General features: G+C 38.0%; 1 protein-coding gene across 1 annotated transcript; it reads left to right on the forward strand.

The window, feature by feature from the left end:
* The first annotated feature begins 1545 nt into the window (after positions 1–1545).
* On the forward strand, positions 1546–15209 carry LOC145996996 (small ribosomal subunit protein eS28-like). The gene is made up of 3 exons (XM_083133606.1): positions 1546–1685; positions 8878–8925; positions 15010–15209. The coding sequence occupies exons 1-3, from the start codon at positions 1659–1661 to the stop codon at positions 15130–15132; spliced, it is 198 nt and encodes a 65-aa protein (XP_082989732.1). The 5' UTR covers positions 1546–1658; the 3' UTR covers positions 15133–15209.
* The last annotated feature ends 1739 nt before the right edge of the window (positions 15210–16948 follow it).

The raw sequence follows: 16948 nt of genomic DNA on the forward strand, positions 1-16948 counted from the left end.
GAATTTTTTATGAACAAGCGGATAGAACAAGGAAACTGGTAATTTTAGTGAACCAAAAAAAGAGGGGGGTTGGACCCGTTGAATCCCCCTTAAATACGCCCATGGTTTTACACATTATTTCCTTGTAATAATTATACATAAACTAAGTATAGATATGTACTGTGCAACTAATGTAATCTTCTCAGTGTATTTTCTCTTATCTGCACAAAAATATTTGATCATAATTTGCGCAACAGAAATGGAACACAAACTGAAATTGCTTTATGGAAAAGAAAGTTAAATAGGCTTTATAAATAAAGTGAAGAATGTGAAAATTCCTATTTTGAACTACATAGGTTACGGTAAATATCGATAAATATAAGTTTAAAAAATATTTTTGAGTGTCTGGTCAGCAACCAATTTTATAAGCAATATTTTTCGCATGGCCTGAGAACACACACGCAGCTGAACCCTTTCATTTATCTTGCACGTGAGCAGCACGGATATTTCATAGAAGAATGATCATTACAAAGCATAGCTTTCCTTTCTCCTATCGCTCCTTCTTCCATTATTTAAATCGGTACAGATTTGTAAAACTGCTGCACGTGTTCGCTCACCATGGACTACCCATCCGGAACTGACGAAGCAGACGACAAACGAGCTCTCTCTAAGGAGTGACGTAGTAACATGGCGGCGGCGTGTTTTCAGCGCAACGCTAGCCTCGCAACTTTTGAAGTCTCTTTTCTGCCTTAAACTGGACGCAGAGAAACGCGAGAACTTGCAGGGGTCATTTTTCCAGGGTATAGTTTTTAAAATTGTTGTAAAAAATATTGAGTGGAAATGTCCATTACTGTTGAGGCATCAAAAGAACTTTTCAATTTTTCTAAAATTTCTGAAGCTTACTATTGTACCGTAACTTTTTAAAAGTAATACGAGTATTGTATCAATAAAAATTAATGAAATACAAAATGCAATAATCGTACTGTTTTGCATCTTCTAGAACTGACAACCAATATACGAATTAATATTTGGTTACTTAAGCGAGGAAATTTAACATTTTCAAATCTAAGAGGTCTAAAATTCAGTGTTTTTAAGTTTTTTTTAATTTCCGGTGAAGGCCTCCGTGCCCCTTATAAACTAGGGGATATTCAATAACCCTCAGGTACATCATATGCTCCTCCCAGAGTCTGGCCCTCCCAAAGCAAAAACTCAAACTCCGCTCATGGTCCCGGGTTCGATCCCCGGCTGGTTCAAATCCGGGAACTTTTATAACGATGGAAGCGGCCCTGGCGCCCACCCAGCGTCGAATGACATGAGTACCTGTAGGAAACCCTGGGGGGGGGGTAAAGGCGGTCAGGGTCGTGATGCTGATCACATCACCCCCACTCACGACCGGATCAAGAAAGTGTGGGGCGTTACCCCCATACCCCCTATACGCCTTCATGGCGTGGTGCTAAGCAGAGGGGAGCACTTTACCTTTTTTTCTATACATGTGCATATGTAACCGCTCATTAATTTGTAATGTTGTTGAATTAACGTAGAAACATGTCATTCCATGTCCCTCACTCTTTTTCGGCTGTGCGCGTAGAATCTGTGCGGATGTCCATCCATCTTTTTTGAGTCTGTGTTTCTCGGCGTGTGTTCTCTTTGATTGCCCACGTTATTTACCTGGGACAAAGATGGAAAAACCAGTTGTACTAGCAAGGGTAAGAGTAGTTTTTAAATTGTATTAATGTACTAAATTTGAAAGTGGAATATAAAATAAAAACTCGTGACAGAAAGGAAAACGTGGTATGAAATATGTATGTTTACTATTAATTTCTATAGCCTACCTACATATTTTGTTTTGCATATGTTCTTTGCCCAAAGGTAAGACAAGGTACAAAATGTACTCGTAGCATCTGAAATTATAAATAACAGAATATCTTCGTAGTTCTACTTCATTATTATTGGACCAGACATAGTTCCCATTTATGTAAATGTTAATTGAATTATCTGATTGTATTTACAGATGCGTTTTAATGTTCCGTGAGGTACTACTTTACTATACCTGAGACACCTGGGAATCATTTCTTTCGCACTTTTTTACATTGCTAACGTACTATTCTGCATTCCGGAACACTTATTTAGGTGAAATAATTTAATTTGTTAGGAAAGTAATGTATATTTCTTACATTTACGAGTACTTACTGTTCTTGTTTATTTCCACACACAACATGGCGATAGCTTACCGTTGATCGTTCCTTGAGCCAGATAAACCATTGACGTTAGCCCAAAAATTCACGATAGCCCCACAAACCATCACGGGGACGAGGTATGCCTACTAGGTTAGGTTAGGCCTGTTAGGTTTGGTTCCATTAGCACTCCTTTCGTTCAATTAAGCATATACGGACAATACGAGAGCGTATTCTGCTGTCATGCAGGAAGCAAACGGCGGCAGCAGCAATAGCGCGTCGGAAATAGATTTTCGTACAAAACCACATTCAATCGCATTAAAATGAATCAAAATTACATTCCCGAACATCAACAACGCTACAGAAAATGATTTGCGTAAGTACTTTCTCCTGTAAATTTGAAGAAATCTGTCTCAGGTATAGTAAAGTGTTACCTTGCGGGATCCAAAATTGGGTACTTATCCGATAAGGCCCGAACACCGCTCACTCGTTTATTTCCTTAATTTTAGCATTGATACTTACCTATTCTGCAGTGTAGTTATGCCTTTTTCCATAAAATAGTGGCAACTTTTCTTATTACGAGTCATTATTTGTCTTCCTTGTTCTGCTTGGGTAACAGACAATATGGCGTGCACTCGTCATGGATCATCGCGAGTCATGCTTTTGTTTTGTCGATTTGGAGTGGGTATGCAGTGTTTCAACCTTCTTAACCAAAAAATACCTACTTTCGTGTTCATTATGTCATCACAAACCATTGACAGATAGCCCCCAAAAACCATCCACGATAGCCCCACGAACCATTGATGGATAGCCCCAAAAACCATTCACGATAGCCCCATGGACCATTTCAAGCAAGGTTAGGTTAGGTTAGTTAAGCATAGTAAAATTCTAAAAAAAAAAGGCACATTTGGAAACACTGGCGGGACCGCGGGACTTTCGACGCTCGTGCCATTTGCACGTACATAATGGAAACAACGGCCTAATGTTACAGAAGATGCAAGTTCCTTACGTAACAAGTGATTATTTCTTGTTCTACGGCATTCTATGGTGAAGTATTCAGTTTCCGCGAAAGAAAATACCTCCAAGAATGTCAACAATGCTACAGAAACTATTTTCAGTAAGTAGTTTCTCTTGTAAATTTGAAGAAATCTGTTCGGGCGATATCCGATAGTTACCCAAAATTGAAACAATCATGGGCTCTTGTTTCCATTTGTAACAAAGTGCGTTGAGTGCACATTAGCCCCATCTAGTTCGCTGCACTTTTTGACACTCGATGTAGTGCAGGTGTATTCCAGTGTCAGGCTGGTGCAAGGAAATTCGTTCAACCCAATAGACTGAAAGCTGTGTTCAAGTTCAGAAGATTCAACAAATGACTGTCTGCTGCTTTAAATGTTCATTTGATTAGTTAGCACTCACCACGTGACCATACACCACACATACACCGACCCAGAACATAGTTCAAACTGTGCAGGCACCAAATACACTACTTGACTCCAAATCAACGAACTAGATGACTCGTGTTTTACCGTGTAACCAACTAGATGCTTCGTGCAAACTGTTTGAAGAACCTATGGACAGTTGGGTCGGGTACTCTAGTCTACACCCTCAAATTTTCCAAAAATATTTTTTTCTTTATGAAGATTATTTGATCCTAATTGTGAATTAAAAAAAAATGAGCGCGGAAAGAAGTATTTACGACTGTAGAGCTGTTTAAAGTTTAGATTTTGTCGTTGGAAATTGTGGTGTCCAAATTTCCCACCGATTCCGGGCTCCACCCCTGGGGTTATTGACTTACCGCTACTCCACTCTGGCTACCCACCTTTATCTATAGAGTCCCTTTTTAAAGACATGTTAGAAATTGGCCGGAGTCACCAGCCCCCAAATGAGCCCCAAACTTTTAAATTTGAAGAAATCCGTTTCCGCATTGACACATGAAGAAACAAAAATTTAAGGCTAAAAGTAAAGCTAAGAAGGTAACTTACCTCTTTTCCCCAAGGCCAGGCATTGCAGGTCGAAGTAGAAAGTGAAGTCAGTCGTATGTAATAAGTCGTTTTTGTTGTCCTTTTGCACAGAATATTACCCTACCCCTTCGTTCCATCATAAAAATAAGAAGTGTCAAATTATCCCAATCTACAAGTCATTCAGAAAACGGCCTGCAGTTGCCGAAAAGAAATGTGCACGATGTTCTACAAGATAACATATTTACACATGCTGAGGATACCGTTCAACAATATGTTTGTTGAATGATATTCCTCATCGCGTCTCGTCGCTGTTTTCCATACCTGTCAAACAACATGAACTCATCCAGATATTCCTCCAAAAACTGGGACCACATGACATTCCTTTTCCTCATATGCCTTTTCGCAACAGACCAATATCCCTCAATCCTGTTAGTGCAAAACTCCTGTTACCGGATCAACGAAGTGTGCCTTATGTTTCACAGTCTTGTGAGTGTAAGGGGCAAAACCACCCAAGACGTGAAATACATTTGTAAGATGCCCATTCATCTGACCAGATTTCTATTCCTGGAAGAACATGCTTCTCGATCAACGAAACTAGGGTTTCGGATGTATGATCGTCAACAAGCAGAAGCAAGCTCCTTTCTGTGTTGCAATTGTACATGCCGAAAACCCACCATTCCGGAACTACCCTTCCTCTGTTATACTTCCTCCTGCAAAACACACACTCATCCATCTGTACAACAGAGCCCACACCACCTAAGCTGTCGTCTGACAGAAGTATCTTCCAGGAGCAAATATATCGCAGATACCGGTAAAACTGAATAACGTTCTTCTTTCGCAAACCACAAATATCACATCCCAATCGAACACTACTCCTGCAACACCAAAGAAACATCAACGAGAATATGTCGCGCCAAGGCAACTTCATATTCTCGAAGAATGTTCCGGGTGTCACGGAACGATCAAACCTACACTTTGGACAACACCACCAAGCCAACTCAGAATCATCTGTGCCATATCTTAATCTCAGGAACACATTCCTACGGTACCTTCTGGAACACAGTGCACATTTCCTCGAAGCAGCCAGCAGACCATCTCCCTGTAAGTCAAGTACAATCTCCCGTATGTCTCGTTGAACAAAGTCCTCTATGTCCATCCGTTGAACGTCTGTCAATCTCATATTTAGTCCTGTCTTAATTCGATTTCACACAAATCAATCCGAATGTCTGAAGTTGCACAAAACAATTGCAATGTCTCAAATGTCCAATCTGCCAATAAATTACATATATAATATATTGAAATCGCAAATTATCCCATTGCACAAGTCAGAGATAAGAAGAAAAAGAAAATGTTCAGATGTGTGCCTGTGACATGAATCCAAGATGCGCCATGATGAAATCCCTGCAAAACCGTTTTGACGTTACATAAGGAATCTAAATATTGAAAAACGTAAGTTTCCTAGCACATAGATCTAAAAAATTACTTTCCGCGCTATTTTGAAACATTGTTTCTTATGAAGAACTAATTTTTGTAACGAAAATATTTGAAATGTGCGGAAAATCGAGGGTGTAGAAAGGGGTACCAGAGCCGGACAGTTCTGGTGAAGCATATAAGTCATAGATCCATGTGAACTGGTAGAAAAATAGTTTTTAAAAAAATGCAACACTGTGGCCAAAGGTTGAAGTGCCTGACATTTGCATTTAATTTGTTTATGAAAAATTAAAGATACATATCCGATATCGCCCAAATGGATTTCTTCAAATTTACAGGAGAAACTACTTACTGAAATCAGTTTCTGTAGCATTTTCGAAGTTCTTGGAGGTATTTTTTTTCGCGGAAACTGAAAATTTCACCATAGAATGCTGCAGAACAAGAAATAATCACTTGTTATGTAAGGAACTTGCATTTTCTGGAACATTATGCCGTTGTTTCCATTATGTACGTGCAGATGGTGCGAGCGTCGAAAGTCACGCGGTCTCGCCAGTATTTCCAAACGTGTATTTTTTTACGAATTTTTTTTAACTGTCTACCTAACCTTGCTGAATATGGTCCATGGGGCTATCCATCAATGGTTCGTGGGGCTATCCGTCAATGGTTTGTGATGACATAATGAATACGAAAGTAGGTATTTTTAGTTTAAGAATGTTGAAACACTGCATACCCACTCCAAATCGACAAAAACACAAGCATGACTCGCGATGATCCATGACGAGTGCACACCATATTGTCTGTTACCCAAGCAGAACAAGGAAGACAAATAATGACTCTTAATATGAAAAGTTGACACTATTTTATTGGAAAGGCATAACTTCACCTTCAAGAATGTTCCGCAATGCAGAATAGGTAAGTATCAAAGCTAAAATTAACAAAATAAACGAGTGAGAGGTGTTCGGGCCTTATCGGATACTTACCAAATAAATCGCCCTCCTCCCATTGTAGGCCAAAAGGGCCACTTATTTCGGCGCAAACGTGGCAACAGGCCGACCTGCAAAGTGTCATTTTGGAGTGCAAGCAAAGATGTCTCCACCACCAGAACATTCACATCCTTGACAATGTGGCAACAATGGACACCGGAAGGAAGAGACAAGCCCTGGTAGGCACAGGACAAAGCACATGCTGTCTCCAAGGCTTATGCCAATGTTTGAAAGCATTCACGTGATGCCTGGGAAAGTCTGCTAGGAGAAGGAAATCTGTGGTTTGGCGCAAACTGTGCCAGGTTAAACCTTCTGCCCTTATAGCTGCAAGGTTACAACTGTTCAATTAAGGTTTTGAAGTGCTTGTAATCAGTATTGTATTGGCCAATGCAATGGACCCCCCCACCGAAACCCGTTTTCACTGGTAAGAATAACACTAATCGATCATCCTAATAAATGTCCATCCATAAGATATGTATGGATATGCCACAGCATTATTCAGCAACTCTTATTACAGACTGAACATCAATATTGTTCAAAATGTAAATCATAATTTACCCTGAAAGGGTTCTTTCTTGCATCTGTGTACCCTGTTTCAACTTCTCCATTCCAGCTGTACTGGTACATTCACAGACACTTCTGGGTTGTAACGATTCCATTGACTTTCAGTGATATTGTTACAACCCAGAAGTGTCTTATGACTACATGCAAGATTTTTTGTGGGTATGACTATCGCACCAAACTCAAACACTTTCTTGATCAAGTGCTGTATTTCATCTTCTGACTTAAGCATGGAATGCTTTTGTGATTAGGTTAGGCTTAAATCTCTTGGCATAAACACACTACATTTAGCCTGACGTCAGAAGATTAAGTATGTTGTTTCACCAAAAAGGGTTTTGAGTTTGGCGAGTCTCATGTTTAGCCCAGCTTGTTTGAGTGGTATGAGTAATGTTGCCAGGTGCAATGACGTTTAAGATTTACAAATATAAATGTTGCCTATGTATATCAACAAAATTGTGGACTACGAATGTTGCCAATGACAATTATAGGAGCATGTAGAATATAGAGAATGTCTCAAATTTCTTTAATATTTGGTAAACTAACTAAATTTGGCCTTCTAATCACAAATCTGTTGTTAAAATGCAGAGGTCACGTCTGGAAATCATGAAAAAAGCTGATCGCATTGTTTTATGAACAAAATTTTAACTATGCTTGCCTAACCTTACCGGAAATGGTTCGTGCAGCTACCCGTTCATAATGTACTGATCAGAAGGCCAAGTTAATCTACTACGAAATTCAAGACACTTTCTTACCATAACCTTACCGGAAAAAGTTTTTTTGGGATATCAGTTAAATCTTTTCCCAATGAGCACATGTTGTAACAAAGTATAAGTTTTGTAGCACTAGCTTCCTCACTGCCCAAAATGCCATTTTTCTAGAATAACGCTTGAACACCGTTGCCAAACCTACCTCTAATCAAAGGCCGCATTCCACATGCTCTTCTACCTTGTCCTTCTCACTGTCCAAGCAACAATTAATGCTCTGCAAGTAACGAAGAAACAGCGTGGCAACACTGTGGACAGCTCAACGAATGCCGAATGTCACTTGTTCATATCATCAAACATGGTTGTTATGTTTATGTATGGAAAATGATTGCGGTAATGAAGAACATAATTTTGCAACATATATAGACGTAAGTGTACAATTTTTACACATGACCCCCAAATCTTAACTCAGATACGTTACCAGGACTGCATATTTAGTGAGTATAAGAAATAGGAAAGTAATTGGAGACATCTCTATATTGTGCATTCATACCCAATTATATGACACTAAAATGTCATGTTTTTCTGATACAATGCTGTTTTAATAATGATTTATTTTTCTCCCTCGAAATTGACATTCTGGAAAACAAATTTCACAGACTTGAGTTATTCATTAATCTTTAGAATTTCGTGTGTGAAGTAAACTGACAGTCAAAAGTATCTAATCCTGTTTTAGGCATGCAGTTTTCTGTGACATACTTAGGCACGTGGGTGATGCACATTGCCCAATCCTTGTGTCTTTACAGCAACAAATTTTCTGCAAACTATACTGTGCAAGCATGCTAAATTATCATTCTTTTCACTTTTCATGTTAGAAGGAATCAATGTTAAGCTTGTGGAACATTTCAATCACTCTGTACCTGGTTATGGAATTTGACACCAGTTGAATTGTACAGCAAAATAAATTTGCCAAGGTATTTTTTTGTGGTGGTTGAACATTTTAAAGTTGCTTTATTGCTGTAGTATGTAGGCTTGATAGTAGTATTGCATTTCTAGTGTAGTTACATGTATAATTGTTTTGCAGGTAATAAAGGTGTTGGGCCGTACTGGATCCCAAGGACAATGTACACAGGTGAGTCCATGCTACTCTATGCTTATTGATGGTATCTGCTATTGGGTCATTCCATGCCAAATCACTCAAAAAAAATGGAATTTTTGACCTCACCATTTCTGAATTTTATGAAACGCTCAGAGTTAGTATTATTTGAGGAGCAAGGAATATTTGCACAATAACAGCCGACAGCGATTCATACTTTTCATGTAGCAGGGTTGCCAACTTAGGGAAAAAGTGAAATATTTGACACACGGGGCCGAAGAAAAAGATCATAACTGTTGTTGCAGGTAAGCTAGAATCTTCATGTTGGGCTATTTTGAAGCTAAAGGATTGTTCTTTTAATAGAAAATAAACTTCTTTACCTTCAATCAAATTTTCATGTCAAGGTCATATCATATGACCTTTGACCTTGAAATTCAAAACTTCATACATATGATGCATTAGGATGGTGTCTATAAGTGACAGAAATATCATCTTGGGATGGCATTGGGAACAAGAGCTATGATAGTTACTATCCACTGGTGCAGTGAACTTAGGCAGTTGTTGCACTGAAGGTTTTCAACAAGCAAGTTCAGATGCGCTCAGTCACTTCGCTCTCAGTGCAGCTACAGTCTTTCAAGCAGTGAGAGGTGTCCTGTGCCAGGAACATTTTGTTTTGTAAGTGTGTGTGTGGATCTGTTTGCAGTAGAATACAATGGATAAGAACTATTATGTACCTACACAGTGCTGTAACCCCTTTGATATTGAAGGACATACCAGTAGCAGAAAACAATTAAGATATGTTCTTCCACACCTATAGTTTGGATACAAGATATGTGATGCCTGTAGAAGTTCATGGTTTTGTGACATGTATTCATGATCATGCATGGTGGTTGGGATGTGTTGTTGATGTTTGTGAAAGTTATCAGTTTTCTTCATCCACATGGTCCTTCTCCATCATACGTATATCCCCAACACCCATACATAAGAAGATTTCCCATCCAGGATGTTCTGACTAGTGTAGATCCAAGAACTGAAACTGGACGGACCTATAAGATCCCAGCTTCAGACACTAAGACCTCAGAAGAGAAGATGAGGAATAGGAAACGCTATTAATCTGCACTATACGTAATGTTATTTGTTATTATTATTATATACTTTTCTAAAATGTAAACATCTGCATCGTTCCCAGTGTTTTCATCTCAATCAATGCCCAGTAACACTTTTTCGTTAAGTTTATAAAGTTTAGCAGCTCCTGTTCCCATTGCCATCCCAAGATGATATTTCTGTCACTTATAGACAACTAGTAGACATCATCTTAATTCACCATATGCATTAATTTCAAAAATACAGTTTTGAAAATTGATATGATATGACCTTGACATAAAAATTTGATTGATGAAGGTAAACAAGTTATTTTTTTATTAAAAGGGCAATCCTTTAGCTTCAAAATGAGCCCAATAAGAAGATTCTAGCTTACCTGCAACAACAGTTACAATTTTTTTTCTTCGGCCCCATGTGTCAAACTTTTTCACTTTTTCCCTAAGTTGGCAACCCTGCTACACAAAAAGTATGAATTGCTGTTATTGTGCAAATATTATTGTTTCCTCAAATAGTACTAACTCTCACATTTTCATGCAATTCGGGAATGGTGAGGTCGGAGGCTGTGTGATTTGGCATGGAATGGCCCCTATTAGTTGTAGTACCGAAGGAAGTCTAGTGGCATCAGTAGCATACGCAGGATTTCATCAGGGGGGTTATTTCTAAAGCTTTCTCCAAATTCACATTACCATTGTTTTATTATACTTTAATTAAATAATAATAATAATTAATTAATACTTATTGTTTATTAATTAGTTGAATTACTACTAATAATACTAATACCACTACTACTGTTAAGTAGTAGAAATCTACATATAGTATTTGTGAAAGCAGTAAAACAAAATTTCTTTCTAGTCATTCCATTTTGACATTCTAGGAGCATTTTTTTTTTGTTTCTTTGTTACAAAATAAGTGTCTACTCAACAAGGTGAGACATTTTAAGTGTGAAGAAAATCCATAAAAACAAGAAAATATATTAAAATACATTGAAATAATCAAAGTATGGAACTCATCCAAGGAGCTGCGGTGGTCTGGTCGGTAGTGTCTCTGACAACCACGCGGGAGATCAGGGTTCGATTCCTGGAATTGGTTGGAATTTTTCAGCTCTTGTCCCTGCATAAATGTCCCCGATAATTCATATCTGGATTGTCTCGCTGTTCTTACGAACAAAACATTTTACAGTAGTTAAGCTTATTGTCGTTTGAATTCAGAAATTTAAACGTGCCAGTGTAAACAATGGGAAGGTGGACTGGTGGCTTTATCCACCTAGCTTTTGTCTATACATTACCCGCTTACAACGAACCAAGAACTTCTTTAGTTAATGCTCATTGTTCACACACACAAAAAATACATGTTCATTGAACATTGATACAACTGAGATACAAAACAACTTTTCTCTTCTTTTAAATCATAGGTGCCCTCATATTTTATTATCAAGGCATTCATTCTGAATGTGTTTGGAATGCTCTGCTTTTCTCCATGTTGCATGGGAATATTATAATTATTATTAGTAGTAGCAGTAGTAGTAGTATCGTCGCAGATTTTTGACTGTGATAAATTGGCCATTTTTAATTTTCTCCAGCATTTTTCATAATATTTCAAAAGCCCAATGGGTGCGTTTAAACCCCCTGACCCCCCCCCTACCCCCTACCCCCCCCCTTTTGCATACGCCACTGAGTGGCATCAGGCCAGTGGTCCTGTAAATGTGTAGATGATTCCCCTGCATTTAAAAATATCTTTCTCTAGTTGTTATTTCTGGCATTTCTGTAAAACTAAGCACACACACACACCACCGATCCAGATCTAACCATAATCCTCCCACCCCTGTCTCATGCCTTGCACTTGAGAAGATATAACATTTAAAGGTTACGCAGGCTTTTTTGCGTCGCAGTTTCATTTACGCTAGAGTTAGAACAGATTTTTCCACCTTTGCACTTCTAATTTACATTTTAAATCTGCTAAGGAAAACCCAAGGATTCTTTACTGCTTTTTATTACAAACTTTCAATTTAAGGCAGTTAACAAATTTTTAATTTGCCCTAGCAAGCTTGAGGGTTTTGTTTTACTTAGTTAAAACTAATACAGAAATTAGATTAATCTTAGGCAAGAAACTAAAAATAACATAGGTTATTAAACAGAAAATAAACTCTTTAACCTCAAAAAGGAATATGGTCGACCTTTACATATGAGAACCAACTAGGTTTGCGAAGTACTCAGCGCTGCGCTTTTACTTCTACTCTGATGAACACTTCGATACGAAACTACACATCTTGAGAGCTCCTGACACTGTGGGGGAACACTTTTCGCAGAAGCTCCTTGATATCTTCTTTCCACCGAAGATCTTTGACATCTATCCCTCGAAGTCAGTCACTGCCAAATTTATGATTCAAAGGTCGAACTTGGTCACAACATCATGTCCCCCCTAGGTAATTCTTAGCCCTTAGACACCAAAGCTGATTTTCCAGGTATTTGCACTAACGCCGAGCGTGTTTTCAGCAGGAAATTTGAAATTCTGAATGCTTCTAAATGAAATTTTATATTTCCGGGACTAAGAACGTGTACAAATGATACCTTGTTTTGTTCAGTATACTTTGGGCTATAATCCTGATGGAAAGAAATAAATTTTCCAAAATCTGTTAGAAGAAGGAGAGAAAAGGGAAAGTAAGTTTTTTTTACACGAAATTTGAAATTCATCGGACCCCCACCCAAGCTATGCCAGGATGTGAATTTCCAAAAGGTACCTGTATAATGCCTTGTATGTTTGCCATTGATGTGGAATAATTTATGCACTTATCTCTAGACTCATGCAGAACTCAAAACATGTTTCTCCGATCATCATTATCCAAGTTACAGTAAGTTAAAGTAACAAACTATGAGAAAAAGCTGCTTGTGACACCAGGGCTAAGGCAGGAGTTTCCAATTTTTTTTCGTTTCAGTGTGCCCTTAGTGTTTTATGATTTTTCCGTGGTGCCAAGTCAGAATATAGGTCTATCCAACACTTGCAACACTTAGTATGGTTAGGTTACTTGCGTTAAGTTAAAAAATAAACACATATTTCAAATTCAGAAATATTTTATGTGTAAAAAGTACTAAATGAGCACATATTTGGAACAGTCATATTCATAACAATCACCGTCATTTCCGTGAAAATATTGGAACATTTCGTGATGCCCTTGTAATCCAGCCATGGTGCAACAGGGTGCTGCCCCATAAACTTTGGAAACCACTGTCTTAAGGGATAAAATAATGACAATGTGTAAGAAAAGCAGTTTTGCCATCATGTGGAAAAGTAAATCCAGAAAATTGCTTCTAGTTTTGGGCTTAGATGATCAAATGTCCAGGGAAGCAAGACAAAAGACCAGTCTTCAAAGACATGTAATCAATCCCCGTCCCCCAATAAAAAAAAACCCTGTCAAATTTGCAACTAATTTTGTCTCTGTAATTTTCTGGTAATTGTGAAAATTGGAGGCCTCCTACTGGACCCTTAATTGTCACACATTGTGAACAAGTTTTATTTATTTTTGTCATTATGTAAAAGCAAGACATATCATCAAGAAATGGTATGAAGAGTAATACCCCATTCATGTTACATCTCATGATTTTGTGGGGGAAATCACATTTTCAAAGTTGATTTGTTAAAAATAGTAACATTAAATACATTGTTATGTCATTCCTTCATGTGCATATAAATAAACAAAAAATATAGAACTGAATCATCTGTAGTTTTCAAGAAATGGCTTCTTGTGTGTTGTCCCATGATGGTAATTTCATTCGGAAGCAGCCATTTGAAAGTGTGTAATTTGGGTGCACCTATTCTCTAAAGGTTAACTGAATGTAGTGGGGTTGTTTGCTTCAGATATAGTCTGCAGGAAGGGGCAGCTGTGGTGAAGAATCAGTGGAGCTGGAAGTCCAAGGTATAACAGTAAACTCACAAATACACCTTTCCAACTATGAGATCAAACACTTGATACATCTTTCTCAAGAGAGCTGTAGCAAGAATGTCAACAGGACAGTCAGTGAAAAAATGCTGTGACATTAGACATAGTCTAAAATACAAGTATAATTTTTAATTGTGAGATTTGCACATGTGAATTTTTGAGACCCCTACATGTCAGAAATCAATCTATTGATGCCTTCGTTCTTAATCCCATGGGGTTTGTAGTGTACAAGGGTGTAATTTTCAGTGATGTAAGACTACAAGGTAGATCATTTACTGGTGATACTTTAGGCATTTTGTGTAAGTGCTTACAGAAATCACCTAACTGCTAACCATAGACAATGAACCATATTAGTGAGATATCACATACAGTCCAAACAATCCCATCACATGGCGTTTCCCTATGCAATAGCATTGGATTTGCCATATCCCGAGGAGCAGCTTTTAAAATTGACAGCAGTCATGAAACAAAAGTGTGATGTGTATTGTACCGACACTTCTGGCTTGTAACAACCTCATTGACTTAATGGTGTCATTACAACCCAGAATTGTCTGTGACTGTACATCAGTCTATAGATGAGATTTTGGACATGTCTACATATTACAAACACCTTACAAGAAATAATGACTAAGAAGTCAGATAAAGTGATTGTACCTAGCCACATCCTGTCTTGAACCATAGCCAATATGCAACGTCAGTGTAGTCACATGAAGTTGCTGGGCAGTAGAGTTTCGAACTGGAAAAAGATTTTTCTTTAAAAATGCATTATTTCCTTACTCCAGTTATTCTTTACCTCGTCCTCTGCAAGGTATGTGTAATATATCTCTGCATTCTCCGAAATTTCAGCTTTACATTCATGTATGACACACATCACAATTTTATTTTATAACTGCTGTCACAATTTTGAAAGTTACTCCTTACAATGGAAAATCCGATGCTATTGCATGTGGAAATACCACGTGACAAGTTTGTTTAAACTCAATCTTGCTCGGTTGTCTGCTGATGTCACCACTAATATGGTCCAGTGTGTCATTGATTAATAAATGGCCAGTTAAGTGATTTCTCCCCCCCATGTATATTCATAGGTGAAGGTTGAGTTCATCGGGGAGCAGAACAGGCAGATCATTCGCAACGTGAAGGGTCCCGTGAGAGAAGGAGACATCCTCACCCTGCTGGAATCTGAGAGAGAAGCAAGAAGGTTAAGATGAGTGTGGGCTGAAATGGAAGCAACATTTGTTTATGTAAAATAAAAACCAACAAGGAAAAAAAGTGTTTCATGTATGTATTCCCATACTCATTGTTATCCATATGTGTGTTTTATTCATTCAAGCAGTCTGTAAAGTTAATCATGGGGTAAATGGATTATTTCTGTGTGTTTGTTTGCTTCGTCTCCTGCAGTTTGAGGTTAGGTGCCGACAAAGCAGAGAGCAGGGTCAACATCCCATCCACATAGTTCACTGTGGAATGCATTCTTGCTTACTAATGAGCTTTTAGCAACAGCACCCACAGCCAGTATAATCCACTGTGAAGCTTGTATTGAGTCTTGTATGTGCAGGTTTGTGTTTGTTCTTTTATCTATTTCATCAGAATAAAGGAAACCACACAAAGGTTCGCATAAATACACTAGAAGGAATTTCTAAGCACACTTTTTTTTCCTTCAGATTTTGGAATATCATAGTGGGTTTTTGAAATAATAGGAAATTTTGAAAAATGGCATTGAGAGCCAAATCGTGCCAGTGTGTCAAGGTCCAGTTTTGAACAGTAGTTTTAACCAAATTATTATTTCTAGAAATTGTGAGCAGTGTCACCATTCACAAGTTTAATCAATCAAGTTAAAATACCAACGTTTTGTTTATTTCTTGCTGGCATTGTCAGGGGAAAATTCGAGGGGGGGGGGGTGAACCAACACCCAGTAGAGACTTCGTCCCACTGAGTTTTGTTGAGTACTTTGCTTAACTAAGGTCTAAATCACCATCCCTGAGACCTTCTGTAAACAAACGGTCTCACCGATTCGATGCATCACTCCGCGTCAGCTGATCCATGACCGCAATCATCTGCTGTTACACTCATAGTTCGCCGCACCTATTCATTTTATATAAGAGCCTCTGAATGTGAGAACCCGTTCTCAAAACATCAGACGAATATGCAGCCGCATACATTGTTACTCTCCCGGTCATTCTCTCTTTCATAACCCTTAAAACTGCAGACACTGACACACCACTGCACTGGGATACCAACTTAACCACTTCATTTACTGGTTTCTCAGGATACTACTGACAGAACGTTACATAAATATTGAGTAGAATCTGTTTCTCACCCCTTTTCAAAGGCTCTCCTTGCTGGTGTTTTGAAAACAAGCTCGGAGAACACGGATACTTTCTCTCACGCATAGAACTCGGCATGTTATTTTTCTAAGGCTAAGTCAGGCAATATTACTAAGTTGCACTACTTCCTTGCTGTTCACATGATTATTTTTAGAAAATAACCAATGTTATAAAATATCATTATGTACACAAATCTCTAAGCTCATTGAAAGTTACAATGCATATTACTACAAAATGTTCACACTTATCTTGCCTTGCCATGTCACCAAGTTATTTTACGAAGTGCACTATATTTGGCGGAACAAAAATCGTTATTAGGATGCTTGTCAAAGTTTCCAACTGCAATAAATTTACGAACTTTTTGTCTTGTTTTGATCATCATCAATATATTTATTGGACTTACAGCAATGCATATGGCTGTTTATGCCCATTATATATTTTATTTACATAAGATACAATTTACATAAAATGTACAAACAAATTTCAAATACACTCCTATCTATATCATACTTAGAAATATACATTACCATGTTATATCATTTTGTCTAAAAAATGCAAGTAAAATATATTCAAAGAAAGAAGCCAAATTTATGGGCAATGATTACTGGTTCAAAGAGTTAACCATAAAGGTGAAGCAATAAGTAAAAAAAGAAAGAGCATTGGGTTTAAAGTGAGACGTCATTTGCGGCAGCGTATCCCA

The sequence above is a fragment of the Lepisma saccharinum genome, chromosome 13 (genome assembly GCF_977018435.1).
Source record: "Lepisma saccharinum chromosome 13, izLepSacc3.1, whole genome shotgun sequence".
Taxonomy (NCBI): Eukaryota; Metazoa; Arthropoda; class Insecta; order Zygentoma; family Lepismatidae; genus Lepisma; species Lepisma saccharinum.